The 18,921-nt window shown below is 41.8% G+C and overlaps 1 protein-coding gene across 1 annotated transcript in view; it reads right to left on the minus strand.

Annotated features, from left to right (window-relative positions):
• Positions 1 to 497: 497 nt before the first annotated feature.
• Positions 498 to 18,921, minus strand: part of igdcc4 (immunoglobulin superfamily, DCC subclass, member 4) — a 47,687-nt gene continuing 29,263 nt past the window's right edge. The window contains exons 11-20 of the mRNA XM_026294006.1: positions 16,738 to 16,950; positions 12,977 to 13,078; positions 12,645 to 12,831; positions 12,003 to 12,130; positions 10,802 to 10,972; positions 10,486 to 10,620; positions 6,793 to 6,904; positions 6,454 to 6,685; positions 6,198 to 6,326; positions 498 to 5,839 (exon numbers count right to left, since the gene is read on the minus strand). Of these exons, the coding sequence (XP_026149791.1) occupies positions 5,309 to 5,839; positions 6,198 to 6,326; positions 6,454 to 6,685; positions 6,793 to 6,904; positions 10,486 to 10,620; positions 10,802 to 10,972; positions 12,003 to 12,130; positions 12,645 to 12,831; positions 12,977 to 13,078; positions 16,738 to 16,950 (1,940 nt within the window). The 3' untranslated portion in view covers positions 498 to 5,308. The remainder of the gene's footprint in view (positions 5,840 to 6,197; positions 6,327 to 6,453; positions 6,686 to 6,792; positions 6,905 to 10,485; positions 10,621 to 10,801; positions 10,973 to 12,002; positions 12,131 to 12,644; positions 12,832 to 12,976; positions 13,079 to 16,737; positions 16,951 to 18,921) is intronic.

Genomic DNA, 18,921 nt, shown 5'->3' on the forward strand with positions numbered 1-18,921 from the left:
TGCTCATGGGCCAAGATGAAGTGCTAAGCTATTAAGTGCTTCCTACAATTTGCTCCTACAGTAGCATGTGTGACATGAATTAGAACTTGTTCGGCACACTATGATTACAGAGCAGCTGCTGAGTGTGGCTGGTGGCACATGACCACGGTCTGAGTCTGTGCTTACACATTCTGAGAAGCAGATACACACAAAACTAGAGAAGAAGACATCCAAAAAATCCACAACAGTGTGACATCACTGGACAAGCAGCTCACCACAAAGCACCACAATGAACAGAGAAAAGGCAGAGAGACTGAAATACATTTGAGTGATCTGTATGAAAATGTCATCTGTGCATAAGAGTTTCCTTGATTTACTTTTCAAAAGGACACAATGAGGCTTTGCTTGACAACAAATGACATGTATCTGAGTTGAAAATGCTGGCATGATCCTCTACAATTTTATGCAAGGATGGGGCACCTGAGTAGAGACAAGACCATTTTTTTTTCTCTAAATGGCTGTCTGCACTGAGAGGTATGACCTGTATGAAGAGGATGTCCCTTTAGCCCTTCTCACTGCTTAGTACTAGCTTGTGTGAAAGTGGTATTTTACCAAAAACTGACTTTTAGGCTGCTATTTATTTGGATATTTTCTAGTTTTTCCTATGATTTTTGTTTAACTTGTGTACCAGTTGAGTTAACAACGCTTAAATGCTTTAAAAAGTGTGTTAATAGTTACTTTTGAATAACAATGTAAAAGTCAGCTTGGATCACTTCCATTGACTCCCCTCATTTTTTTTACCTCTTCAGCTCTGGACTACATTTCCCAGGCCACTGTAACTCACACTGAGGTAAAACCAAACAGTTGATCCTGTCCTCCATGAAAAACCTGGCTCAGAAACCAACAGAACGCTAATATGTCCTACTCATTACAAAGTGTGCTGTATTATGAAACTGATTAAATTAAGATGTTACCAACATTAGGTATACAGTTTTAATAAGACCCATATAAAAAGAGAATGAAACTAATTATGATCTATTAATTAAAAGCATGAGTAATTCTCCAAAAAAATATAATAATAATAATATGTTAAATGTCCATTAGAACAAAGTGATGCACAGATGTTGAGAATTTATTTCAGGACACAAGAGTCAAAATCATTTGTACCGTTGTGAGTCTACTTCAGTGCCAAATGGTTGTGGTTTGTCTGCAGTGACAATAGTGGCTTTTTAACAAAATGCTCTTGAACACCAGCTATGTGCAATGCAATGGTTGCTTTTGATTTATTTATGAGAACTATACTGAATATGCCGTGGACGGAATATGAGACCATGGGCTCCTGGGCAGAATAGTGTCTTCTTGGACTTTTTTAAGCCATGTGTTTATTGTTTTTTAGTTGTATATTTTTATATTCCTTTTACTGTCTTGGGTAGTTTTTTGTCTTTTGTAGTAATTTTTGTAGTTGTCTCATATTATGCCTTTTTGTAGTATTGTTGTGGTCAGTTGATTTGACCGTTCACTGGAAAGGTTCACAGTTCTCTCTGTTCAGTAATCCATCCAAGGTAAATATAAAATAAAAACTTGGTGTATTGCAACATTTTTTTTTTTTTTAAAAGCCATGTTGGGTGTGAGACAGCTTCATGAAATTCATATGTCAAATGTTTCTATGAGAGTGAAAAGATTTGGAAAACCATAAGTTTGTATTTGTTACAGCTTAGTTCAAATCTTAACTGCCCTGATTTAGGGATCATTTGTTTGGTTAGGTTTCAGTGTCTGCAGATGCTGTAGTAGTGTTGACAAGGAACCCACATCTGGATGAAGCCATTCTGAGCAACAGCAACACAGTATGAGGTTTCAGCACTTCTCTTCTTAAGATCATGGCTGACCAGGACCAACAGAGGTATGGTATGTTTAAAATATTGAACTGGAATGGTTTTGAGAAGAGTCATGCTTCTTTCTGGAGTCAGGACATATAAGCTTTTGAGGGTGATGAGAAACAGCATCCGTAAACCTGGGTCCAAAAAATACGTACACATAGTTTGGTGGTTTGCTTTAGCTTATAAGGGGAAAATGATTATCAAAGCACAAGGCTGAAAACTGTGACTGCATTCTGTATGTTTAAATTGTCACCCAAGTCATTAATGTGCCTTGAGATGATTTGTATTGTGATTTGGCGCTATACAAATAAAATTGAATTGAAATTGAATTGAATTAATGTCACAGTAGGGGCTTCACTTTAACAGCGATGGAACCCTGCTCAGGCATCACTGATTGGAGCGCGGACACAAATAAAACATGCTTGCCACATTAGATTGATGAGTTCAGTGGTGCAGATGCAGTTCGCTTTCCATATGAACTGTCTGTTGAATTGCTCTTTATGTAAAAGTACTGTTTAAATAACAGAACAGTACAATGGGTGTCAAACATTTATCCAAAAAATCTGATGGGAAGAATATTAATAAACATTTCTGTAACTGAGAGCATGTCAAATCTGACCTCGGATGTGGCACACCCTACTTTTTCAAACCCACAACATCCAGTTGATATTTAAACCCAGGTTTGCTAAGAACACATTCACTACTGTCACTGTATGACTGCTACTGCAGTAAAACACAATTAATCTAATTGTCATGTTAAGTATATACATGGCAAGGCTAAAAAAATAAGACTCTCTGAGGTACCAACCATGCAATTTTGTTCAGAAAAAACCTGTTTGCAAGCAAACACATTTATGTTGGGAAGAAACATGTTGAGGATGTTTCATGCATGACATGATGATCCATTTACATTAATGTTGCTGATGTAGTTGAGTTGAGCTGGTGAGCTATTTAGAGTTGTGGAGACATATGAACAGGATAAAAAGGTTTTCGTCCACTGTATACCTCCCTCCTAACTAAAATCACCTGAGAGAAGATGAGAAATTGTGTACAATCGGGTAGGACTCAAACCTTTGGTCAAATGTCTCAATTTTTAAGAGGATGCTATAATTATTATAATTATAGTTGTTGATCCCAAACTTGCCAAAGTTTCAGGGTTGTACAGGTGTATGACATAAGACTATGTACAGTTTACATCACAGTCATAGAGTAATACTCACCTTTTATTTGCACCATAAGTGAAACTAGTTAAATTAGTGTTAGCATCCTTTCTGATGTTTTAGCACCTGATGGAACCAGCTTGTAACGAACCTACACAGGCAAAGAATGTTGCTGTGATTTTTTTAACACTTGTGTCACCTATAGGCAATGAGTTTTACGCTGCGGGCACCACTGCAAAGTGACATTGGGTCATCCGACAGCTTGGTCAGCATGTGTCAAAGTTCACCAAAGTTGAATGTACATATAACATTCATGTTGATTAACTGTTGATTAGTTTTGTCACCTCGAGTGGATCCTTTAATCATGATAAGTCTATTGGAATTGATTCATTATGGCATGATTTAAAATGATGATGTGACCATGCATTTAAAAGGGAAGAGAAAATGTATCCTATAAAGCATCGAAAAAATAAAAAAATAAATAAAAATATTCAAAAACACTCACTGCCCGCAAATGACACAAGTGCCAAAGTGCAGGAGCTACTCCTTCCTTGCTTCTAGTTGGTGTGTTTGACTGAAATTGGCTGACACTGGCTAGACTGAGTTTCAGATGATCTGCATAAGAGTCTTCAGTGTTCTTTTCTATAAGGTTAAACAGAAACCTTAACATAATACTCAGTGATACAATCTTTCAGAGATCTGAGAGGAAGTTACAATGCACTAAAGCGACATAATACAACAACATACAATCAATGTAGGATGATTATTTCTGCAAATACCAAAGACTGTAAAATCAGGTTAAGAAAATAGTTTAAAAAGGTGCTAGTTACATAAAACTAATAAAACCACACTGAAAACCATCCTGAAAAGAAATGAGGTAGTGCTGTTGATAAGGAGTAGGGATGCACCAGTTCCCCTTTCACACTGCCAAAAATCAGTCCTGACTTACTTTGCTTCGTGTAACGGTTAATTAGGAAAAGCAATCTGATCCAAAACATAATGTATTGAAGAGTTTTGAGACAATGTAAAAAAAAAAAAAAAAAAAAAAGGCAAATTTATTTATTTTTTCTCATCAAATCTTTGTATTGTTCAGCCTATATAGCATTGTGGAAATTTTGTTAAGGAGCTGGAATCAGTTTTTTAGACTGAAGATGAATTTTCCTTGATAATAAAACCAACACAAATGTTTCACATAAAAAGAAAAAAAATTAAATGGATAGCAGTATGGACATTGGTGCATCCCTAATTAGGAGGCAAACCAGAAGAGCAGTCTACACATTGGGTGTTGTGTCATCTCCTCTAGTTCCCCCACTAAGATAATTAAACCAACATGAATATATAAATACTTTGATTCCAAAATGATATATCCACCATGTTTAAAACAGAAAAAAGTTTTACTCTTCAGCTATGTCCCTGGTTTTGAAATGTCAACACCTGGATATATGCCATTCTGGAAAGGAATAGTTCATATGTACCAAATTGTATACTCCATATTTTTAGTTTTTTTTCCTTCATGTCAACATGTGTTTTTGTACTTGTACTGTATGTAATAATGTATAGAAATATACAGCGGTTAAAAACACATCTAGAATAATTAGGCACCTGAGACCTCTACACTCCAGTTAGGAAATATGTGTAAATGTGTGTTTTATGTGTGAGTTTGCTATGCTTTTAACTTTGTGTCTGTGGTTTCAGTGTGTGTATGTAGACCCTGAGACGACAGGAGGGTGGAGAGAGACACAGGTGTTCTGCACTCTGAGTGTGCAGATACTCTTTAAGGCTTATTCCTTGGTGCCACATTAAAGTAGCTTCCACACAATGCCACCCAGGGATCCTTCCATCCACGCTGATCACTGGTCCAAGTGCTCACCAACTTGGATAACGTTCCAGGCCTTTTCTCTATCCTGAGTGGAACAGAGCCACGTGCAACACAGTGGGAATAGCCTCCTTCACTCTACTTCCATCTGCTTTTTTTTTTTTTATGGATAGGAAAGAAACCCAGAGGAAAGTGTGTTTTCAATCCTAGAGAAAGCACAACTATATACAGTACTCTAAAAATATACTGTATATGTATATACAGTGTACTGTACTGTATATACACACATGAAATGATGGATTCAAAGTACCTATAAAAACTTTGTAAGGAAGATAAAGAAATCCAATAATGAGGTGCTTAAAAATAATCCTTAGGGATTCTTCCTGGGTGTGTAAAAGAAAGAAAATCAGTCTGATGTCTGTGTGTGTGTGTGTGTGTGTGTGTGTGTGTAAAGGTTGATGTCCTACATGCTGAGGCTACGGGCACAAATAACTGTGTGCTGCTGAGGTAGAGTGGACAAAGCCGGAGCTGACAAAGGGGGCAGGGGACAGTCCAACAGAGATGGTCTTCCCCTGCGCAGAAGGGCAATGTCTGGAGTCCCCTTTCTCCAGATGCTCTGACCTCAGCACAGACCTCACAGTCTTAGGGGAGTGGAAGCCATTGGTTAGCCCCATGTCCTCCAGTGGCTCGATGTCTGCAATTGCCTGGTCTCCTGTGCCTTCCAGTTTCCCATTGTGATTACACACCAACTTAATTGAGGGAAGACTCAAGGGGCTTTGGGCTAGTGATAGTTTTTCTAGAGGTTCCGCCTCTCCTGGAGGGCTTGGCTGGCTCCAAGGGGAATATCTGTCCTCTGATAATGACGGTCCCCTGGTGGTGTCAGAATCCTCTCTCTCACTGCCCTCCTCCTCTTTGTCCCTCCTGGGATCTGACAGCTCTGAGTGAACGATGACTTCTGCCTCAACCTGGTTACTGCACATGGATGTACACAGACGATCTTCTAACCCCTGCAACAGAACAACTTCTGTTTTTTCTTTTTATATTGAACCACCAGAATAATTCAAACATTAATTGGCAAACACAAGTAATGCTTTTCTCTTGTAATGCTTATTAGTTAGTCTGATCTTACATTTGTTCTTCAAATTGGTGCTGTTCCTTCATTTCTGTTATGAACATGCTGATTTTAGCTTGTAACATGCAACTTTAGCAACAGTCTTTACACAATGTCACATATGTAGCCCCACAGTGCATATTTAAGATCACATTGATAGTTAAATTTGGTAATAAACTAGTCTGCTGGAAATCTTTAAAAAAAATCAATTTCATTCAAAAGTGGAAGTCAGTGCATTTAGATCATTCACTTACCGTGCTATCATCGGTTATTAGCATGTTGAGTGCTCCATTAATGAGTGTTGGAGAGTCTTCTGTTATGGTGTCTCTGTATCTAGTGATTCTGTTGGCCCAGTTATGACTCACAGAGCCATTCCAAGCAGCCTGCAAGATGAAAAACATGGTGGATGCATCAAAAATATTATTATTCCTTATTTCACATTTGATAAAAAATAATAGAATATCCAGAGTATCCCATCTGGAAAAGAGATTTCCCCTTTCAGGTTTTGACCTTGGATTCGGGTGCAGGGGCATCCTCCCCTTCCCCTAGATTAGCACTTGCCATCAGGCTCTGCTCCTCTAGGCCCTCTGCTAGAGGCTGACCAGACTCTTGGCTGCCTGGAGGCATCAGCGTCTCCAGCTCATGGCTCTCACTGGACTCTGGCACACTGGAGGGAATCGCACAGCCACCTCTCCTGTACTGAGGGGTCACAGCTGTGGTGTCCATGCCAACCGATATCTCCCTGTGTGGTGCAAAGATGGGAGAGAGGGATATTACTGGAGCTGATAAATTGTGAAGGTAGATGAATACAAAGGTACAATACAAGTACTGACACTGCAGTTACTGTACCTGGATTTGCCATTACGAAAGCTCAGACACATGCAGAGGAGGATGCACATGAGCCCCAGACACACACCAACTATGATGCCTGTCACTGCATGGATATCCAGATCTGTTTCATCTGTCAGACAAGATGAAAAAGGAGGAAAAAGAGTTTACACATGGCAGAAGTGGTACCAGAAATACACCAGCAGATTTTTATATTTTATCTAATTCCAGTACATATATTTGGCTTATACCTATACCTAACAATTAGTCTGAAATACTAGTTGGCTCGGGCCTAGTGTAAAGAGATTCTGTGAGAATGTACTGATGTCTTCATTTAAAACAAAGTTACAGAAGAAAAGAAATATCATGTAACATTCAATAAGCAATTGTTATTCATTTATGCTGGGTGTGTTTGGCAGTCTGGATGTGAAGAGGAGCTGAAACAGATGGCAAGAGCTCTCACCCACCCACCAACCAGCTCAGTCCCATTCACATGGCATACATGCAACACTATTAACAACAAATAAACCTGTTACTGTCATTTCTTTATTTAGGGTTTTGGTAAAAAATGAATTGCCAATGATCGAGGATCATATATTGGGGGAGTTTAGATGAATGCTGTATGTATGAAGTACTACAGGGGTTGGTGCATAACATGTACATAATATTCCTCTTTGGTATGTGTGAGAGAAATAAAATGCTTAAAATGTACAAAGATTATTTTCAAGGTGATAGGGCTGTTTGTAAGCAGGTTGTAAGGACAAAGAGGTTAACAGGCTCATGTTGGATAATAATTCACTTAGGAGTTAATGGTTCTATGTTAATGACTCCCTCTTTATAAAGGAAAAAAGTAATAATTACAAATAAAAGTTAAAATACATACTGATGGAATTAAAACATTTATAATGAGGGTGCATGGTTCCACACCAAGTGACATGAGAGTAAAGAATTGCTTCTCACAACAATTTTGCCAAGTACAGAGATCAGTAATTCAAAGATCTCCCTTTGGGTGTTGCAGATGATGCCGCCCCTTTGATATTCACAATTAACCTTTTAATGAAAATACACCAGAATAGGAAAAAAAGAAATAAGTTAACTACACAGCTACATGTTTTGCTGCCAGGGATGATTTACTTACTTTAATAGGAAAGACTGTGTGCTAGGGTACTGATGTGTTTGTGTGTTAGCATGTCTTGTTATTTTTGTGAGGAATAGTTTTAGTTTTAATCATAATGCGGACTTTGTCAAAGGACTGTTTAAAGGCAAAGACTTGATTTTATTATTATTTTTGGCTTGATATTAGAATAAGGTTTAGCTGCTATTGTTCATGAGGGTTCTCAATTGCACAGAAAGATAGAAAAAATAAATAGAAATAATAAATACCCTTCCTATTTCTTGAATGTCAAACATTATAAATAATAATTCCAAACTAAATGGGAAATTAAATAAAAAGAAAGTAGAACAAAAATTTAAATACTCGGTCAATTATGTTTTCAATCAGATTTTTGCAAAGGAATGTAGAAGTCTGCTTTAACCATCTTACTGTCTTAATATGAACCTTACACAGCGAGTTCGCCACACATGTAATAAAAAATAAAACCTTTAATTTTTATGTATTGACATTTAAACAGGGCCAGCACAGTGGTGAGCGGTTAGCACTGTTGCCTCACTGCCAGGTTTCGAACCAGGATCCTTTCAGTGTGGAGTTTGCATGTTCTCCCCATGCTTGTGTGGGTTTTCTCCGGGGACTCTGGTTTCCTCCCACAGTCCAAAAAACTTGTATGTCAGGTTGATTGGTGACTCTAAATTACCCATAGGAGTGAGTGTGATTTTGTGTGGTTGTTTGTCTCTACGTGACCCTGTGATCTCCAGGTTGTACACCTGCCTTTACCCTAAAGAGAGCTGGGATAGCCTCCAGCAGATCCCTGTACAGTGGGTATGGAAAGTATTCAGACCCCTTTAAATTTTTCACTCTTTGTGTCATTGCAGCTATTTGCCAAAATCAAAAAAGTTCATTTTATTTCTCATTCATGTACACTCAGCACCCCATCTTGACAGAAAAAACAGAAATGTACAAATTTTTGCAAATTTATTAAAAAAGAAAAACTGAAATATCACATGGTCATAAGTATTCAGACCCTGTGCTCAGTATTGAGTAGAAGCATCCTTTTGAGCTAGTACAGCCATGAGTCTTCTTGGGAATGATGCAACAAGTGTTTCACACCTGGATTTGGGGATCCTCTGCCATTCTTCCTTGCAGATCCTCTCCAGTTCTGTCAGGTTGGATGGTGAACGTTGGTGAACGTTGGTGGACAGCCATTTTCAGGTCTCTCCAGAGATGCTCAATTGGGTTTAGGTCAGGGCTCTGGCTGGGCCAGTCAAGAACGGTCACAGAGTTGTTCCGAAGCCAATCCTTTGTTATTTTAGCTGTGTGCTTAGGGCCATTGTCCTGTTGATAGGTGAACCTTCGGCCCAGTCTGAGGTCCTGAGCACTCTGGAAGAGGTTTTCTTCCAGGATATCTCTGTACTTGGCCGCATTCATCTTTCCTTCAATTGCAACCAGTCGTCCTGTCCCTGCAGCTGAAAAACACCCCCACAACATGATGCTCCCACCACCATGTTTCACTGTACGGATTGTATTGGGCAGGTGATGAGCAGTGCCTGGTTTTCTCCACACATACCGCTTAAGAGTTAACGCCAAAAAGTTAAATCTTGGTCTCATCAGACCAGAGAATCTTATTTCTCATAGTCTGGGAGTCCTTCATGTGTTTTTTGGCAAACTCTATGTGGGCTTTCATGTGTCTTGCACTGAGGAGAGGCTTCCGTCGGGCCACTCTGCCATAAAGCCCCGACTGGTGGAGGGCTGCAGTGATAGTTGACTTTGTGGAACTTTCTCCCATCTCCCTACTGCATCTCTGGAGCTCAGCCACAGTGATCTTTGGGTTCTTCTTTACCTCTCTCACCAAGGCTCTTCTCCCACGATTGCTCAGTTTGGCTGGACGGCCAGGTCTAGGAAGAGTTCTGGTCGTCCCAAACTTTTTCCATTTGAGGATTATGGAGGCCACTGTGTTCTTAGGAACCTTGAGTGCTGCAGAAATTCTTTTGTAACCTTGGCCAGATCTGTGCCTTGCCACAATTCTGTCTCTGAGCTCCTTGGGCAGTTCCTTCGACCTCATGATTCTCATTTGCTCTGACATGCACTGTGAGCTGTAAGGTCTTATATAGACAGGTGTGTGCCTTTCCTAATCAAGTCCAATCAGTTTAATTAAACACAGCTGGACTCCAATGAAGGAGCAGAACCATCTCACGGAGGATCAGAAGAAATGGACAGCATGTGAGTTAAATATGAGTGTCACTGCAAAGGGTCTGAATACTTATGACCATGTGATATTTCAGTTTTTCTTTTTTAATAAATTTGCAAAAATTTCTACATTTCTGGTTTTTTCTGTCAAGATGGGGTGCTGAGTGTACATTAATGAGAAATAAAATGAACTTTTTTGATTTTGGAAAATGGCTGCAATGACACAACGAGTGAAAAATTTAAAGGGGTCTGAATACTTTCCATACCCACTGTATATGGATATGCGGGTATAGATAATGGATGGATGAAATTGTACTATCAGGCTGCAACGTAACAAAACTCAAACAAGTGAAGGGTGTCAAAATACTTTCTGAATGCATTGTGTGTATGTGTGTGTGCTACATGATACATACCATATGGTGATAGGAGAGTACGAACATCTTTTATGGGTGAATAAGGCCCTAGCCCCACCTCAGTAGATGCTCCCATTTTAAAGAAGTAACGAGTGCCACTGGATAAACCCTGGATCTCCACATTGGTAACACTACCTGAGAAAGAGCACCAGATAGAGACACATTGTCAAGGTCCATCACAAGTCATACAGTTTCAGTTGTGTGCGTTTAACATCTTAATCCATATTACTAACACAAAGGACAAGTATATATACATGAATCATATGAATCAAGAACAGGTTCTTTTTTCAAGTTGTGTCCTGCCGTCAACACCCACCATCCTGAGAGAGGTTTTTCCACAAGTGCTCAGGGTGGCTGAGGTTGCCACTGTACAAGATTCTGTAGCTGACAATGATACCATTAGGCTCCAGTGGAGGGCGCCAGCTCACCAGCACAGAAGAGGAGTCCAAAGCACTCAGCTGCAGCTCTTCTGGAGGTGTGGAGGGCCCTGAAGGAGAAGGGAGGACTGGGTCAATAATTAGAACCCAGAAACAATGCTTCACAGCTGGGGAATATATATTGTCTTGGTGGGGGATTTTGTCATGTTGTGTGACAACCATCTGTGCCCTGGTGTCCCCACCACCTGTGTACAGGAGAAAGGGGACAAGCAGGGCAATGAGGGAATAGGCTGCGGCTCAGGTGATGATACATGTTAGCAGAGAGCGTGATGGGGAGCCTGATGATGATGATGTCATTATAAGCAACTCACACTACACTCACCACCCTTACGTGGCTGGCAGATAGAACTGCTTACCAATTTATGAGCAACTACTACTGGGTATTTAATTCCAACCAGTTATCAGCCATCAATCTGCATCTGAAGAGTTTAGAAAATAGAGACAACTTTGCCAGCTGGAGTTCAAGACTAAAATAATGAAATAAAACTGGCACAAGCTCACCATGTTAAATGCAGCTTATCAGTTAAAAGATTTTTTAAAAGCATACATTTGTATTTCAAGAACAAGATTAAGTTGTATATTTTAGCATGCACAAAAGCAGATGCGTGACATGTTAAAACCAACTGTAATGTAAGTCCTGGTTCTCTATTAGCTGTAATTTGAACAGCTTTTCAAATTACAGAGTGACCACTTTCTCTTAAGAGTGACCATTTTCTCTTCCTGCTCTTCCAGAGACAATTTATCACATATCTAAACATCTCTGTACCTTGTCGCTGTCCACTTAGCCGTTTAGGTTAGGTGCCTTGACCCAGTGGCAGTGCAAAAGGTTTTCATTCATCATTATCAAGTGGGTGAAAAAAACAGATCTGCAGTCCAGACTTGAGTAATTTCTCTAACAAAGTACATGCAAAAACTGTGTGTCAGGAAACTCCCACCTGCAGTAGGTGGACTGTTAACTATTTCATATATTTTAAAACCTGGGAAAAAAAAAATCAACAGGCTCTTTGAGCGATCTAAAACAAACAAACAAACAAACAAAAAAATAGAGATTAGATTGACAGGAGCGCAGAAGAGACTCACTGTCAGAGAGAGTGGACTCCTCCACAGTGCTGCTGAAGGGTCCCACCACATCCACTCCATTGGATTGCACTGCAAGCTCGTACTGAGTGAAGGGCCTCAGTGCACTGAGAAGTATCTCCTGAGCAGGGCTGCAAAAAAAAAAAAAAAAAAAAAAAAAAAGTTTAGTTCATGTTTAAGTGCAGAAAGATCAATGGAAAGACAATATTACATGCTGCAAGCTGGTGCCATTTAGACACTTCATATTCTTAAAAATGATGGTTAACAATGGAGTTGATTGAAGCTATTCAAAACAGAAATAAGAAAGTGGATTGTTTGGTGGTGGACAGAACACTTTATGAAAGGCAACACAGACCCTATTTTGCTCTTAAAAAAGCAGTCAACTAAAGAAAATGAGCAGAAAAGCTATTTTAAATGCCCTTATTTTGTAGAACAATTTACCGACTTCAAAAGCCAACTGATTTTGATCTCACCTATCTAGTTGAAGGCTTTAAACACAATTTCACTTTGCTCTGGCTACATGTGGCTGAAAAACATTTTCACTTGCTGACCAGCTTTTCAAAGTGAAATCATGTTATTTTTAAAGGTGTTATTAATTCATCCTACATGGAGGGTTATGCAGTATTGTATTACTGGTATTCTAACCTGGTGTGATAGGAGACCAAGGAGGCGTTGGTGGTTCCTGCTGGGCTACAGCGCACTGTGTAGTTAATGATGCGTACGTTGCTGAACCGTGGTTTCTCCCAGCGCAGCCAGATGGAGGTGGAGCTGTTGGCAGTGGCTTGGATGTGGCTCGGGGGCAGTGGAGGAGGGCTCATGGGCGGTGGCAAAACTTTAACACACACATAAAACATTACTTGAAATTATAAATACTGCCGTGATGTCTTTTTTTTTTCTTATTTAGACACACACAAACACACGTCTCAATTCTTTAATTCATTAATTAATGCATGAACACAAGCAAAAGGAAATCTTACTTCTGTCAGGAGCCTTGTCTGTCCTTCCCTTCCACACTGCGGCTGCTCCATCTATCTGCTTGTTGAAAGCCCAAACCTTTATTTCGTACTGCTGGTCAGAGCCTGAGAGAAGGGTGAGACAGAGTGAGAGAAACAGAGGGAGGAATAGCAAAAAGAGGAAAAGGGAGGACAAACTAACAAGGTTAAGAGATAAATCAATGATTTTTATAGTTCTGTCTCATTCGTGCGCAGCCCTCTGGTCTATCGCTATGGGTCATATCTCCTCTTCGCGCCTGCGCACTGAAGAGAAATTTATTTATGCCCACCCGGGGTGGGCCCCCTCACCTGAACCGAGTATCCACACGTCCGCAACTCCCATATATAAGGCGGTGGTTTGGGCGAGTTCTCCCCTTTCTTTTATTCAGCCTAAACACTGAGAACAAGATCTTCGAACGACATGACTTCGGAAGACTGCAGCGTCACCAGAATGTGCAGCGAGTGTGTTACCGGCTACATCTTCGGGGACGACCTGCACCCCCGCTGCGTGGGCTGCATGGGAGCAGAACACGCTGTCAGAGCCCTCACCCCAAGGATGAACTGTGCGTTCTGCAAGCGGTTGCCCCTCGAGGCACTCAGCCAGAGAGCGGAGTTTTTCATTCTTGCCACCGAAGAGTGCTGGCAGTGCTGTCCTCTGCTCTGCCCTCCACTCCCACGGCTTTCCCCTTCTCTCTCCTCGCGGAAACTCCCTGCCGGGATGACAAGCTTGAACCCATCCTGGAATTAGCCTTGGACCCAGAGTCAGACGACTCTGCCTCCTTGCTATGCCACTCACTGGACGTCTACCCGCATGTCTGCCGCTAGCATGCTAGCTGAGCGGTCTACGCCGGCCTCTTCTACGCCTCTGGCGGCCATGGCTCAGCTATTACAAGAGCTCCCGGGCATTATCACGATAGCATCTAACAGGTGTAAGCTCCCCTCCCTCCTGAGCTGGTTCAACCGCTTCAGGATGCCCACTTCAGCTGGTACAACCCGCGGAAGGCGCCACACAGTATACCTGTTCAGCCTCGATCACCTACCATCTTCGCTCACCTTTCCCCAGGACCGTTGGAGCCAGCCAAGCTAAATGCTCTGATGTTGACCTCCCCCCTTCATCATGCATGTAGCTAACCTAACGGTAAGGGATTTTCACAGCCCCGGCGCTGGAACAGAGCTGTCCTCTCTTTTCGGAGTAAAGTGCGGCCTGCCACCCCGGCTCCAAAGGACGTGCTAGCGCAGGTCCCATCAGTGCGCCTTCCAGACCGCTGCTGCAGCTAATAACATCGCCATCCTGGCTCACTCCCTGTCTGGGCTTGCGCCGGACCCCGAGGATCTCCCGCCCGATCGCTCAGAGGAGGTTAGCAAGATGGCGGGCGCTATTCTGGCTCTCTGCGCCCCCATTGCTGTAGGAGCACTCGTCTCCACGTGGCAGACGAGGGCACACCAGAATATTTGGTTGCACGTTTCTCCCATCCCAGAGATGGTGAGGAAGGATTTGTTGGAGGGTCCCATTAGCCGTGACAGCTTATTTGGACCACACTTTGGTCCAAATGAGGACCAAGGCCCCCCCTCGCACCCCTTGGGCAGGGCGTGGGCGCCACGATTATCGCCCGAGGGCAAGACGTCCCACCAGGACCCAAGCTCCCGCTGCCGGTCACCGCCCTCAACCAGCGGTCGCTCCGGCTCCGATCCCTTCCTCCTCAGACCAGATGCCCCCTGCTCCTCGATTTTTACGGTTTTGAGGAACCATGTTTACATCCCCCTGAAGGTCAAAAATCGGGAGAGATGAGGCCCATCCTAGATCTGACGTGTCTCAACAAATCAATGCAGGTCAGGAGATTTCACATGTTAACAACGGCCCAGCTCCTGGGTCCAGTCATCAAGGTGACTGGTTCACGTTGATAGATCTGAAGGACCGAAGGCGTATTTCCACGTCTCCATCATTCCCCAACATAGGGAATGTTTCCATTTCTAGGGGACCACCTACCAGTACAACTGCCTGCCATTCGGGTAGTCGATGGCTCCCCACACTTTCTCGAAGTGTGTCGAGACGACACTGGAGCTCCTTCGGAGACAGGGATTGACAGTCCTATTCTACCTTGACGACCTGCTTCTGCTGGCCCACTCCCCAGAGGAGTCGTGGCAGCAGACGGCGAAACTAGTGGATCATTTGAGCTCTAGATTTCACCATAAACTGGAAAAAGAGCACGCCAAAGCCCACTCAGTTCATAGTGTATCTGGGGGTGGAACTGAACTCATTTTATATGAAGGCCCGACTCCCAGAGGAGAGGTCGACAACCCTCTCATCCCTACTGCCTCACTTCGCTCCACGCAGACGTGTCAGGGCTTGATCTGTGATGCGCCTTCTGGGGATGATGGCAGCAGCTCACCAGCGGCACATACTATCCCTCCCACCGTCAGTGGGCCTGGATCTGCTTTACTGGAAAAACCCCCACGCTCTGACGCAAGGGGTTCCCCTAGGCCTTCCATCAAATCACTTGTCAGTGTTCACAGATGCTTCCCTGTCTGGTTGGGGAGGGACGTGGCTCTCCCGGACAGTAAAGGGGGACGATCAGGGAGGCGGCGCATATAAACAAACTAGAGCTGCTCACAGTGTTGAAAGTTCTCCGGCACTTTTCTCCACTGTTGAGGGGTTGCCACGTTCGTGCCACAACACGACAGCTATGGTATATATGGGGGGGGGTACGCTCGGCACGTCTCCTCTCCCTCGCTGTTGCTGTGGACTCACACGCAGCTTCTCTCCGTGAAAGCGTTGCACATTGCTGGAGAATGCAACATGACCGCGGATATCATGTCATGCGGCTGTCCTCACGCAGGGGATTGGCGTCTCCATCCAAGCCTGGTGGCTCAGATATGGAGCCGGTTCGGACACGCAGCAGTGGATATTTTCGCAGCTGGCGAAAACACGCACTGTGACCTGTGGTTTTCTTTGCGTGCAAAGGACAACCCTCATCGGCCATGGCCTCGTTACCTTCTCTATGCGTTTCCCCCGATCTCCCTGATCTCTCAGCTGCTGGCCTGGGTTCAGGAGGAGGATCTGCAAACTCCACTAGAGGAGTGTCATCCTCCATGGCTCTTCTGCACGGTTTCTCGCATTTCTTTTGTTTTTCGGACTCTTCTCCTGGATGGCCGGGCCCAGTGAGGCATAGAGCATTTCTGACTATCACTTTGACCGATAGCGATAGCCCAGAGGGCTGCGCCCAATTCACAGAATTGAACCAACGATCTTTATGTGTGCTTCTGGTTAGACATGTTTTGAATAAACAAAGGCAGACTCTTACAAAGACAAAACTTGACAAGAGTTGGCATTAGACACTAGATATAATCTAAGTATAGTCAAAGACAATAGTGGTACAACCTTTGTTTAAATGTTTTAACCTGTGAGACTACATTTGAATTAAAGGTAAAAATTATTAGAGAGGTGCTTGTCTACATCTACTTATTTTTCAAAAGCAGTATTATTTTTTTTAAAACAACATTAAGTGAATTGCAGCAATCTGTCTGCCAAGGACAGCAGTAAAACAGCATATCCCTTGCTCAAACTAAACACAGCTGTCTCAAAGCTTGTCATACTGTAAATTTGCAATTATAGCTGAATCAGTTTCATCAAATATTTTTATTCAATTTAATATTGATTAAATATTGAGTGGAAGTCAAGGTTAGAAAACTAGGATTTATTTTTGTGTGTATCTGAAAAAATGAAATTCAGACTCTTAACAGCTTACCGAGCCCAGTGAGGAGATGATACCTAGCCTTCTTGCGGAGCCTGATGGTGTGGGTTTGAGTAGTCTTTCCTCCATTGGCTGACTCCTCAGACTCAACCTCTCTACAAGAGAGCTTGTAACCAGAGACCAGTGTGTGATTGGGTGAGGGATGCCATGTCACATTGAGTGTGTTCACTCTGGCTCTGACTTTCAGTTCAGTAGGGGCAAAGATCACTGAAAAAGATTGGAAATGAAAAAAATTTCTGACCAACCAGTGCACATGACATAGATTTGGCTTGACTTTATTTTGTATTTTGACCAGTCGTTTCTAGAAACATACAGCTGAAACATATATAGTACTGCCAGCTGACTAATTATCATACGTCACATCAAAAGGTATATATTTTGATAAATTGATATTTAATGCTTCTATGATGATCATTCAGTCTTGATTAGTTGATCAGTAATATCTTGTGCGAAAGGTTTCATGCAGATTGGATTTTATGTTTTAACTTTCACTAACAAACACAAATTTAATCTTTCCTCAAATGTATCAAACATTAACTAATTTGTGATTCATTTACTATCAAGGCTAGTTTTTTTTGTTTCTATCTTTTCTTCCATTTTAAAACAACTGAATACACGTCTGTACACCTAGAAAATAATAAGTAACATAATTATTGACACATATTAAACTTCTTCAGTGGTTATAATATATAATATTATATTATAGTCATTGTAACAGTAAAGCTATTTAATTTCATGCAATTCTATATCAAACTGGTAGCCTGTGTAAAGAAGCTAAAACGGGGGTGATATGTTCAAATCCCCTAATTCTAGACAAGAGTCTAGCAGCTGAGTTGTGAGTGTTTGAGATTTTTACTAAGACAGGTTCAAAGGCATTGCACTAATCAAGACGTGAAGAAATAACAGCATGAATTATTGTTTCAGTGTGTGTAATTTAAAGTTCTTCTAATTTCAGCAATATTTCAGGGATGACAGTGGCCTTAGTGACGGGATTCTCAATAGTCGAGGCAGCTGTAGCTGGTGCTATTTGTTCAGTAAGTCTATGAGGGCCAATAATGAGAATTTCAGTCTTATTAAAATTTAATTGAAGAAAATTAGATGACATCCAGTCTTGAATATCATTCAGACACATCGGTAGAGAACTCAGTGAGCTGTGGTCAGTGGGCATAACAGGGAGGTACCATTCTGTGTGGCATCTGCATAGCAGTGAAAAGAAACACAACGTCTGACATCACCCAGAGGAAGCATGTAAACAGAAAATAGTATTGGACCAAGAATTACCTTGATGTCACCAAAGTTAATATCAGAAAAGAAAGACATAAACGTATTTACTGAAACACAAAACATCCGATTTGAAAGGTCTTATGAAAACCATTTTAGAGCCACTCCCGATTCACCTTCCCAGTGTTTCAGTCTGTCTAAAAGAATACCATGATCTATTGTGTCAAAGGCTGCGCTCAAATCCAGCAGCACAAGAACTGAACACAGGCTGGTTTCTGCTATCAATAAGAGGTCATTGAAGACCTTCAGGAGGGCTGTCTCTGCTGTGAAAGGGACGAGGAGCAGCATGATGGAACAGTGTCAGAAACAATACTAGATCTTTTTGATTTAATTTGGCAAGAAAGTACAATACATTTTTTTTACAGTCAGCATCACAAAGAAGCAGAAGCATGAGTAACAGTGTGATTGACCAATCTGTCCACAGTTTGAAAAAGAAACCCGCTGATTGACAGAATTAAGGTTGCTGGAAAAGTGGCGAGCTCTTGCGACCTTAATCATGGTATTATAAAGGGCCAATGATTTCTTTAAAGCCAGTAAATGAACATGAAGACCAGATTTCTTCCATCTACATTAAGCTCTTCTGCATTCTCTTTTTATATTTTTAGCCATGGTTGTCTCCTGGTTGATCTACCAGGCTCTACCTTTATAGGAGCAACAATGTCTAACGTCCTAGAGCATAAAGAAAGAAAGGAATCTGCAATATTGTCTGTCAATACAGGAACAGGGAACATATGATCACTAGACATGAACTCAGTGCAGAACGTCTCTGCACTCTGTGAATTAAAACCACGAGTAATCCTGGGACGAGGGAAAACAGAGGCGATTGAATGAGTTTCACAACTAAAAATAATACATTGGTGGCCAGATACAAACCTGTCTATGATCTCCTGTCTAAGA

This window comes from Mastacembelus armatus, chromosome 3, assembly GCF_900324485.2.
Source record: "Mastacembelus armatus chromosome 3, fMasArm1.2, whole genome shotgun sequence".
Classification (NCBI taxonomy): Eukaryota; Metazoa; Chordata; class Actinopteri; order Synbranchiformes; family Mastacembelidae; genus Mastacembelus; species Mastacembelus armatus.